The sequence below is a fragment of the Callithrix jacchus genome, chromosome 14 (assembly GCF_049354715.1).
Source record: "Callithrix jacchus isolate 240 chromosome 14, calJac240_pri, whole genome shotgun sequence".
NCBI lineage: Eukaryota > Metazoa > Chordata > Mammalia > Primates > Cebidae > Callithrix > Callithrix jacchus.
This window is the reverse complement of record NC_133515.1, coordinates 39,157,132-39,169,180: the sequence shown is the minus strand read 5'-3', so window position 1 is coordinate 39,169,180 and position 12,049 is coordinate 39,157,132. Positions and strand designations below refer to the sequence as shown.

General features: G+C 43.1%; 1 protein-coding gene across 6 annotated transcripts in view; it reads left to right on the top strand.

Moving 5' to 3' along the window:
- Positions 1-12,049, top strand: part of TET3 (tet methylcytosine dioxygenase 3) — a 119,395-nt gene that overhangs the window by 40,463 nt on the left and 66,883 nt on the right. The window contains exon 1 of one of the 6 annotated variants that reach the window (XM_035272221.3): positions 1-12,049. This exon is cut by the window's left edge and continues 24,210 nt beyond it. The exons of the other annotated variants lie outside the window; for them this stretch is intronic. Within the exon in view, the coding sequence (XP_035128112.1) occupies positions 12,008-12,049 (42 nt within the window). The 5' untranslated portion in view covers positions 1-12,007. 6 annotated transcript variants of the gene reach the window in all.

Sequence of the window (12,049 nt, the reverse complement as noted above, 5' to 3'; positions counted from 1 at the left end):
TGCATTTAATCATCCTAATCATATAAATGGAATGATATAGTATGTACCTTTAGTGTCTGACTGACTTAGCATAACATTTTCAAGGTTCATCCATGTTGTAGCCTGTGTTAATACTTTATTCATTTTCATGACTGCATATTATTTCATTGCATGGACAGATCATGTTTATCCGTTCTTTACATGTAGGTTATTTTCGCTTTGGGCTGTTATGAATAATGCTGCTATGAACATTCATAATACATGTTCTTGTGTGAATGTGCCCATTTTAAGATTGGGGCTTTTTGGTTAAGGGGTTGTAAGAGTTTGTTATCTCTTTTATGTGAGTCCCTTGTATGTGATTATGTATATGATTTGTAAATTTTTTCCCCATTGTGTGGGGTTTTTTTTTCCACTTTTTTTTTTTTTTAAAGAGACAGGGTCTCTGTCACCTGGGCTAGAGTGCAGTGGAACCATCATGGCTCACTCGAACTGGAACCCCTGGGCTCAAGGGATCCTCCTACCTCAGCTTCCCAAGTAGCTAGAACTACAGATGCATGCTTCCACCATGCCTGGCTAATTTAAAAAAAAATTGTAGAACTGGGGTCTTGCTTTGTTGCCTTGGCTGGTCTTGGACTCCTGGGATCAAGCAGTCCTCCTTCAGCCTCCCAAAGTGCTGGAATTACAGATGTGAGCTACCATGCCTAGCCGTTTCTTTCACTTTCTTTTCTTCTTTTTTTGAGATGGAGTTTCGCTCTTGTTACCCAGGCTGGAGTGCAATGGCGCAATCTCGGCTCATCGCAACCTCCACCTCCTAGGTTCAGGCAATTCTCCTGCCTCAGCCTCCTGAGTAGCTGGGATTACAGGCATGTGCCACCATGCCCAGCTAATTTTTTTTTTGTATTTTTAGTACTGACGGGGTTTCACCATGTTGACCAGGATGGTCTCGATCTCTTGACCTCGTGATCCACCCACCTCGGCCTCCCAAAGTGCTGGGATTACAGGTGTGAACCACTGCGCCCAGCCCTTTTTCACTTTCTTGATGGTATCCTTTAGAACTCAAGTTTTTAATTTTGATAAAGTCCAGTTTATCTTTTGTTCTTTTGTCTCATATCTAAGAAAGTACTACCTAATCCAAGATAATTAAGATTTATGTCTGTTTTCTTTTAAGAGTTGTATAGTTTTTGTATATGGTGTGAGGTGAGGTTCACGTTAATTCTGTTGCAATTGGATATCCAGTTGTTCCAATTAAAACACTGTTCTTTTTCCATTGACTATCTTAGTTTTCCTCTAAATGTTTTGTAGATATTTATACTAGATGAGATAGCTAGATTGATCATTATATTTTTATTGATTACTCGCGTGTATTGGTTGGTATCAACATTTATATGATGTACGTCAGTTCTCTTCAGAATTTCTGGTGAAAGACTAAGTTTTAAGATTTTCTAATTCATCATGGACTGATAATTTCATAAAATATAAGAATGAATTACTAGAAAAACGATCATGTGCTTAGATGCCATGGCAATGTTAAATTGTGATACAAGTTTCTAAAGTCAGCACTTACTCTTAGCTTTTGTACTTACCTTGTCACGGGCTGATAGAGATTGCAGAACAGTGCTGGTCCATAGATCACACTTACAGGAGTCCTAGCCAAGACCCAGCTGGCCATGCTCAATCTGCTTATCTCTTGCTGAGCATGTCTTCAACCAGTGTTTCTAGAACCATGGGTCTTGGGGGTTTCATCATTGTTACCTTGGGGCACTGGAACAGCAAATATACTAGTGTTATTGCTTTTCCTTCCATTTTGAAAAGGGCAGTTGGCCCCAAAGGCTTGCTAGACACGTACCTTTTAAATTTTTAGCCACCCAAATAAGATGAAACACCTGTGCTAATGTGAGTAAAATACTACCCCTACCTGTTATCAAACTTATTTCCTACAGCCTTCAGGGTGAGTAGAATTCATCTATTCAGCCTTTAGTGCCAAGTTGCTGTCTCTGTCCTCAAGAGAATAATAAGCCCAACTAGACATGGGAGGAGGAGAAAAGACACTACCCCAATGGTCAACATGTGCCTTGGGAATATAGCAAAACAGGAGCAAACCTAGAGATTCAGCCTCTGGGGCCCTATGTATGCTATATACATGCCAGAGAAAACAGTACAACTATTAAAAATGAAATTACTGAAGAATAGTTAACTGTAGGAAAATGTTTATAATATAGTCAGGAAAGAAATTAGCATATAAGAAAAGAACTGATATACTCAGTCATCCCAATTTTGTAAATTAAGTGCACATTGCATAGTTTAAAAAGATACCAAATACAAACTATAGTCATCTTTGGGCAGTGGGAGTTTTTTACATCTTTTTTATTTTCCACTTAACAGTAAAAAGAACCTCCTGTTCATCTCTCTCAGCAACTTCTACTGAAGCTGTCCTTTCTGTTCCTTATTTTATGTCTATGACCTCTATTCTCTTGGATCCACTGGGGTTTTTTCTTGCTCTATAATGAGTTATAGTATATCTTTGATATCCTATCAGTAATTACATAAGAGGCAGCTTCACTTGGAAATAAAGTCACAGTTAATAGCAGTTTTCATTGCTTTCATCACATACTCAAAACCACAGAGTATGTATGTTACATAGGTTTATGTTGCCCTGTGCCTGTTAGCAATAGTGGTACAGTATCCAGTTCCTAAAGGAACTTACCTTTGAATAGGATCTAAGACAAATTCAAGCATCTAAAAAGTTTCTATCCATGAGAAAGGACTCTGTTGTTCACTACTGTATCCACAAAGAAGAGATGCTGAATATATATTTGAGAGATACAGGAATAAATACATAATTATGTATGCACATAGAAAGGAATGATTGTTATAATGTGCTGATAGCATCAGTAGGTGACATCTCATAATTCTGTGGGCTACAAATACCTATTTTCACTTTTTAAAAAAAACTACCTACTTTTCTCATTTGTGTGCTTGGTTTTACATAGTTGCAGTCTAACTTTCATACAGTATGATACTCTGCTATTTTTCCTATTTCATCTAGCTTTTTTCCTTAGTGTTTATAATTACAGGTTTAGATGAGTATATAATACTCTGTTGAGGTGCATCATAGTTTACCAAACCATGCCCCTCATACTGAGTTTTCTGCTTTCACTAATGTGTGGGAAAGATTTTTTAATGCAGATTTACCAGCTTACGTTTCTAGGAACAGCACTGATTGATGGAAGTAGTCTTTATTGTTCTTGATAACATTTGTTCACATGTTTGTTTATTTGCTTATCTACAGATTTATTTATTTTTACTGTTTGAACCAAGACAGAAAATTGAAGTTGTGAATTAGAGGGCACCCTGGCCTGGGAGCTGGATGATGGGGGTTCAAGACTCAGTGGGTTGAACGTGAGTCCCAACAGTAGCGTGCTGGGGTGGAAGCAGAGGCGGTGGCTGGTCAGCGAGCCACCTACTGTGTTTGTCCTTGTGAGAGATAAATGAGGAGAAAACAAAAAGAAGGCAGATCTGAAAGGCTCTAAAGGAACAGTTGGCAGGACTGGGGTTTGCTTGCATATGAAAACATCAAGAGGACATCAGAGGGGATGGAGGGCTTGAGCCAGGATGCTCAGGGGAATGGCCTTTAACATGATTTTTTTTTTTTTTTTTTTTAAATAAAAGGGATGTCCAGCAGAGGAGTTGCTGAGGAAGAGGAGGCAGGAGCTCAGTTAGGTTTTAAATGTATTGAGCTTAAGTTGCACCTAGTGGAAGTGTGTCTGGTAGCTGGAGAGCAGTCAAGGAAAAAGGAAACTTTGGGGCTGTTGGTGCAGGCTGAGTGGTGGGGCCTTGATGGGAGGGGGAGGCTTCCGAGGGGAGCATGGGGCGATGGAGAGCAGTGAGGGCAGGAGAGTGGAGAACAGCTCTGTTGAGGGGACGAAGGAGGAAAAGGAGAATGGAGGAGGTCCAGGGACTGGCAGGGTTTCAGAAACCCGGGGTGGGCAAGTGGGTAGGTGATCTGCTACCACAGACAGGCCAGAGACGAGGGACCCCCATGGCCTTCCTCATGACCCTCAGAAATAGATAATGACTTGCAGATGCCGAGATTCCTATTCTATTTCTCCAGCATTGCACACAGGTCTTACAGATGAACATGTACAAACCCAGATTACTGGCATCTTTCAGTTATCTGGGCTAATAAACCAGTAGTGATTGTGGATAATGAAGCTTTACACTGAGATGAATTGTGTGACTTTTCCAGGAGTTGAAGTTTAGGATAAAGAGAATTAATTTGTGCTCTCTAATTTCCTTCCTTCTGGACAGCAGCAGGCTTCCCTAATGGCATTTCCTAGCCTACTCTGTGAAGTTGATCTTACAACTGATAGGTGGATGCCTTTCTGCCAAAAGTTAGTTTTCCTCTAGATTTTTGGGTGGTCACTTAAAGATTTATTTCTTTGAATGAAAAAATTATGCATTAAGTCCTTGAGAAAGGATTGAGTGGGGGCAAACACATGGGTTCCTGTGAAAAGCTGAAATCCATGAATAATTATGGAGACACATTTGGGAGCTCATTCTCTGAAAGAATGATTAGAACCTTGGTACCTGGGAGGCTATGAGCATCCACTATTGACTTTGATGTTGGATTCGACTTTGCCACTCACTAATTTGGAGTTTTGAGCTTTGGAGTATGTTAGTTATCCTCTCTGTATCTCATCTACTAAAATGGATGTAAAGTTGTTGAAAGAATAGAAAGGTTACATATAAACATAAAGTGCTTATTTAAAGTTTGCATTCAGCACTCAAAACTGTGGGCTGCTATCCTCCTCCTCCTCTAAGCCTGGTGCCTTTGACATACGTGAGCTGTCAGTGGATTTTGAGGGATTGGGGACCTCTTTAAGGAAAGTGTGTGGAGCCCTTAGCAAAGGACGGCTCTGCGGGGGACTGTGGTGTTAGCAATGCATGCTTTCTGTTTTCTTAGCCTTCTAGACTTTTACAATAGGAGCTGGATGATGAGAAGTGGGTCTGAGCTGTAAATGTCCTGCCTCTCTAGGAACTGATAGGGGCTTTTCTGGCCATGGGACGTGCACCGCGGGGCTTTGGCAATGGCTTCAGCAGCTGCAAGAGGGTGTGTTGTGTGTGTGTGTGTGTGTGTGTGTGTGTGTGTGTGTGTGTGTTAGGGGAGTTGGGGCTCTTGCTGGGTCTGGCTGAGGAGCTGCCTCCGCGTCATGACCTGGTTCTTGTGTGCTGGCAGCTTCAGAGCAGCTGCTGCTGCTTTTTGCCAGGCCTCAGATGTGGTTAGGCTTGATTTCCTCCCCGCTGGCCTCTGGCCGGGCCGCCACCGGCTGCTTGAGGTAGGGGCTTCCGTCAGGAGAGCTGGATCCTGCTCTGGGCCGCAGATCAAGAGGCTGGGGGTGGGGCACAGGGAGCCTGCAGAGCAGCCTGCAGCTGTGCTCCCCCTTCACCCCTGCCTGCTGCAGGGGAGTGTGTGCTGCCCAAGGGATAGCTCTGCATGGGTCAGAGTTGCAGGGCTGTAGTTTGGAGTTCTGGTCAGAGAACAGCAAGTTACATAGAACTTTTAATGTGTGGGAAGTTTCAGGCTTGGCACCCCATCTCAACCAGGGTCATCTTCACCTTCCAGTGTGCCTCATCTCTTAGAAATTTTCTCCATTTTCTTTCTGCATTATGTGTGATCTGCCTCTGTATGTTATAACTGCAGTCAACTCTAGCAACAGAAATAGCACAATAAATACCCAGAGTGTCGGGTGTATTATAGGTGCTCTATTCTTAAATCTTTTTTCCCCTAAATAAAAATGAATATATCTATGATAAATTTTGGAAACTATTAACAAGAAAGTTACTCACTCTCTATCATGCAGAGGATAAGCACTGTTAACATTTCTGTATATTTCCCCTTGCTGTTTTGTGTACACAGGTATGCATTGTGATTGAACTGAATTGTTAAATTGGGCAATATTTTGAATTCTGTTTTTTCCCTCATTTCAAAAAGTACGTACTTCCCCCCCCATAAAAACCTCTTATTCATTTAATAAGTACATTCTTGAGTTTCACTTTTTCATTTAATACATTTGTTTTGTTTTATATTCTTATTCCATGTCATTTTAAGCAGTTGTGTGCATCTACTGATAAAATATTATAGACAGACATATGTTGGAGATATTGCAGGTTCAGCTCCAAACCATTGCAATAAAGTGAATATGGCAATACAGCTGGTCATGTGAATTTTTTGGTTTCCCAGTGCATATAAAAGTTGTGTTTACACTATATTGTAGTCTATCAAGTGTGTGATAGCATAATGGCTTTTAAAAAAGTGTACATACTTTCATTTTAAAATACTTTTTTACTAAGAAATGCTAACAAAATAAGCACATGCTATTGAAAATGATACCAGTAAGACTCACCCAATGTAAGGTTGCCACAAACCTTCAGTTTGTCATAAAGAAAAACCACCCCCAATATCTGCGAAACACAATAGAATGAAGCACAATAAATGAGGTATGCCTGTATTAAAATTTTTCTTATTTTATGTGTTACTTGAATCATACTTGACTCTAGTGTTTTATATATGTTAAACAGATAAAGCGTAATCATAAACACAGGCCACCTCCCCAAGTTAGCTGGAACATTGCCAGCACCATTGAAATTACCTGGGTGTTTTCTCCCCAACCCTTTCTCCCTTCCTCACCTCCAGAGGTAACCATTACCTTGAATTTTGTTTTTATCTTTCCCTTGCTTTTTAAAGTTTTCACTATGTAAGTTTACATTCCTATACAATACATTTAATTTTGCTTCCTTGTTTGAGCTTTGTAGACTCAGTAGGACATACGTAGTTCTCGAGCCTTCATTTTTTTTTTTTTTTTTAAACTCAGTTGTGGTTTCTGGGATTCATTTATACTCCTGGGGCTCATTCATTCACACTGCTCTATAGTATTCCATTGTCTATTCTGTAGTTTATGAGCCCTTAGAATATTTCCATTATGTGGTTTTTATGTGTAAGGCTACTATGAACGTTTATGTACACGTCTCCTGATGGATGTGTACAAAGCTTTCCTAGGAGTCAGATTGCAGGGCCATAGGAGATGTGCATGTTTGACATTAAAAGACAGTACCACAAACCTTTCCAAAGTAGTTGCTCTGTTTTGCCTGCCTGCCAGTGAGGTATAAGCAGTAGTTACTGGGGCCGAGCACTATGGCTCAAGCCTGTAATTCCAGCACTTTGGGGAGGCCAAGGCAGGCAGCTCATTCGAGGACAGGAGTTTGAAACCAGCCTGTGAAACCCTGTCTCTACTAAAAATACAAAAATGAGCTGGTCATGGTGCTGGGCACCTATAATCCCATCTACTCGGTAGGCTGAGGCAGGCGAATTGCTTGAGCCTGGGATGTGAAGGTTGCAGTGAGCAGAGATCGCGCCATTGCACTCCAGCCCGGGTAACGAGCAAAATTCAGTCTCAAAAAAAAAAAAAAATACAGGAATTAGTCAGGTGTGGTGGCACATGCCTGTAGTCCCAGCTATTTGGGAGGCTGCAGCACAAGAATCACTTGAGCCCTGGAGGCAGAGGTTGCAGTGAGCCAAGATCCCACCACTGCACTCTAGCCTGGGTGACAGCAAGACTGTCTCAAAAAAAAAAAAAAAAAAGTGGTTATTGGGCCACGTGTAGTGGCTCACCCCTGTAATCCCAGCACTTTGGGAGGCTAAGGTGGGTGGATCCCTTGAGGCCAGGAGTTCAAGACCAGCCTGGCCAACATAGTGAAACCCCAACTCTACTAAAAAAAAAAAAAAAAAAAAAAAAAAATACAAAAATTAGCGGGTGTGGTGGCGTGTGCCTGTAGTCTCAGCTACTGGGGAGACTGAGACATGAGAATTACTTGAGCCCTGGAGGCAGAGGTTGCAGTGAGCCAAAATCTCACCACTGCACTCCAGCCTGGGCAGCAGAGTGAGACTCTGTCTCAAAAAAAAAAAAAGTTCTTGCTAAACCCCATTGGCACTTGGTATTAAACTAAAACTCTTGCAGTGCTTACTATGTACCTGGTACTATTATAAATGCTCTTCATATATTGTTTAATTTTCTAAATAACCTTGTGAGATAGGTGCTGTTACTCACCTGCAATTTACAGGTGATAAAATGGGGGCCCAGAGATATTAGCTAACTTGCTTATGGTCACACAGCTAGTAAGTGGTGGGGCCAAGAGTCAAACTAAATGTTCTTCCTCTTCAATCCTGCATGATAAGTATAAAATGGAATCTTGTTGTGATCTTATTTGGCATTTTTCTGATTACTGATGATGATTTTTTTTTTATATGTTTAGTCTCCATTTTTCTTTTCGTGAAGAAGGAATATAAAATTTAAAACCACTTCCCTATTGTTGGGCACTCAGGTTTGTAATTCTCTACTGTTTATGCTTGAGGGAAAATCGTTGGCACATGTAGCTTTTTTATGTTTTCTATTGGCTTGTTCACTTTTTCATTTCCAGTGAAATTACGGATACTTCGTGCATTGTGATCTCGAGAACACTACTTCCCCTCTCTGTGTTTAGTGTCCTCATCTCTGATCTCCACTTTGGAAGAGTGTGTGGTGATGATTAAATGAGATAAGTCGATGTTTGTGGTGTGATACTCTGCCCGTCGTGAGAGGGTTCCATCAGAGTCACTTTTCCTGGTTCCTTCTCTTCTTTTCCTTTCTTTCTGAAACCCACGTTAATTACTGTTAGGTCAGAGGACATGAACAAAGTCCTGTGCTTCTGCCAGATATGATGACCTCAGGCAATTAGGCCCATTTTAGCTTTTTCCTAAGTATCACCCCAGCCACTGGAAGATTTGCTGTATCTGCCCATTTTGTAGTAGGAAAAACATGTTTTCTGATAAGCATGTAGTAACCACAAGAACAACTGCCTCCCCCACCTCATACAAGAATACCCTCTGCCAACATATAATGCTCTCAAGAAGTTAGATGTAACCCTCCTGGATTTGCTGTCTGCAGAGAGGGCCAGTTTGGATATAGAGGGTGTAGACATGGGACTGGCTAGCCAGTGTGCCCATGTGCACAGACTCCTTCACTTCTGCAAGGACAGATGTGCACATCCTCTGCAAGGGTTCCCCTAAAAGTCTCTTTCTGCACTCACTGATTGGTTTTATTAGTAAATCTTTGGAAGGGAGAATCCCCTTAAGAAATGAATAATTGATCAACCCTAGACAGAACATACCATAAATACAATCCATTTGCTATTAGAGTGGGGCCATCCATTTGGTGGCAAGGAAGAAGGAATTGGCTTTGTGTGGAGGTGGATTGTGAACTCTGGGGCTGAGATAAAGGATGAGGCTGGAAAGAGCAGCCCCTTGAACAGCTGCTGTGGATCAGAGTAGCTGAGTTGGTGGTATGTGTGGTTGGGAAAGTACTGGGTGGAGTTTACTGGCCAGCAGGGTAGGGAGCAGCCACCACTATCTTGGAGTCCCATGAGAATTCGCTTCAAGAGATTCCCCTGCAGAGGATGGGCCACTGGCTACAGGCTAGTTCATTCTGGCTAAGAACACCTTCTTGGACATGGTTCTTCTAATATGGTGTGTAACTGCTGATGGTCAGCAGAATAGCCCTTCAGATTCTGTTCCTCTTGTAACTTCCACTTTCTTAGAGGCCTTAGGAAGGTATGGCTAATGAGAAATTTGCTCTTTAAATATAACATTCTTCATCTTCCCTCCTCCCTTCTGTTTTCCTTTAATAGAGAATTGCTGATCTGGTTTGGATGTGTTGAGAGTTAGGAAAGATTTGGGAAGCCTGGTGTCATTTCTGCACCCTTCACTATGTTGTTGGCTGAATGAAGTGTTTGGGGAGAGGCATTCTGCACTTTTCCAGCCTTGCCTGTCATCGGGGCGTGGGGGGGGCTCTGGAGCCCCCTGAGTGGGGAGGGCAGGCTGCTGCTGTTGAACACAGGACCAGCTCTGGGGATTTGGGAGCCTAAGAAGGGAGTGCAGTGTAGAGGAGGAGGCAGAGGACCTCGTGAGCTAGCCAGGTGGGATACAGGGTCACCTTCAGCACAGGGTCCTCAGTCCTCTGAAAGTGGGAAATGTGACTGGGGTTGGTGATGCTCAATGCACATGAACTCTTCATGGAGCATAGTGAAGAGATAGATCTCTTCTTGGATCTGAGAAGGACATTTTCCCTGCCTGAGAAACGTTTTCCTGCCTCTCAGTCTCCTAGTAACAAATCCCTGCTGCCCCTAGGTGATAGGAACACATGTCTAACTTGGGTGTGCTCCCATCACCTAGGGTCAGCAGGATTTGAAGACCTAGCCTGGGATGAGCATAACCCCTTCTCAGTGGTACTGTGAAGCAGGGAAGAAACCTGATGGGGTTGGGTGTAAGGGCCCCAACGAGGGCAGGGAAAAGGGGTTTGCACCTGGAAGTTGGCGGTAAGATGGGCAGCACCAGCACCTTGGTGGGCCTCTCTGGAGGCTCCCTACAGCCTTTGCAGACCTCTACCATGTATACATGTGCATTGTAACAGGTGCCATAATAACAGAGAGACAGAGAGATCACCAACTTTGCCTAGAGCTTCCACAGGTCATCTTCTCGAAGTATGGGAGTGAAGAGGCTTGCACCAGCCAGGTCCTTGGGGTGGAGGAAGTGACAGAGCTTTTGGAACTCCACTATGTTTTGAAGGTGTGGCAGACACCTGGTCCCCTAGGAGCATATGGTGTAGTTGACCACACAGTCTTTATGAAAAGATCCCTTACAGAACATGGCTGTGCACAGTGACTGTAAATTCTGGGGCAATCTGTGGTGGGCAGGACTAGTCAAGGAGGACTTTCTCAGGAGAGGTTGATTCTGTTCCACGTCTCACTGCTACAGTTAATCACTTACCTCCATGACCATGTTTCATCCCCATCTGTCTGCTATTACCTTAATTCAGGTCTTTATTGTTACTAATCTGGACAGTTGCATAGTCTAACTGGTCTTTGGATCACTAGCTTTGAACCCTGCAGTCTGTCTTCTGCAGGATACCTGAATGGCCCTCCTGAAATGTAAATCTACTCCCTGTAGCATTCAGGCTGTGGGCCACACAATCTGCCTCCCCTGCCTTTGTGATCAAGATACACTGAACAGCTTACCGGTCTCCAAGCCTGCCTGGCCTTATGAGTCTGTGGCTTTGCACATGGTGTTCCTTCCATCTGGAATTCCTGCAGAATGCTTCCCCTTCTTCCAAAATACCTGCCACTCTTTCCAGCCTCTCTGAGATTTCTTTGAGATGAAACCTTCCTGGACAGCAACCTGCCCAGATAGCAGTATAGACTGAGCCCCCGCAGGCCCCTTTCACAGCACTGGAATGACGTAGGGCATTGATTTATAGGCCTTTTTCTTCATATTCATCTTAAAACTTCTTGAGGTTCCTGAAATATATAGTCTGGTCTGTTGTCAGGTAACAAATCACCCCAAAACCAGCGGTATAAAACAGTAATTATTTTGTTAGGTTCAGGGATTCTGTGGATTGGGAAGTCAGAAATGACAACAGCACGGGTAGCTTGTATATGTTCCTTGATGTTTAGGGCCTCAGCTGGGAAGGCATAAAAGCTGGAAGTAACTTGATGACTGGGCTGGAATCCTCAAAGGGTTCCTTCACCCACACATTTGGCAGATGATGGCAGCTGTTGGCTGGTACCTCAGCTGGGAATGTCAGCTGACTCCTCCATGTGGCCTCACCACATGGCCTGGGCTTCCTCACAGCATGGTGGCTGGGCTCCAAGAGTGAGTGTCCCAGGAGAACCAGGCAGAAGCTGAATTGCCTTTATGATCTAGCTTTGAAGGTCATGTAGTGTCACTTCCACCATTGTCACAAGCCCACCCAGATTGAAGAGGAGGGGACATAGACCCCACCTCTCCATGGGGGAAGCGTCCAAGTCGCACAGTAAGAAGAGCATGTGGGATGGAGAGAATGTTGTGGCTATCTTTGGGACACACAGTCTGTCACACATATTAAGCACTTGAGGCATACGAATGGCATTCTTAAACTGAAGATTGAAGCCAGGGTGGACTATGAAGAAGAGTTCTGAATTGGTGGCTGGGAGTCTCGAGAGG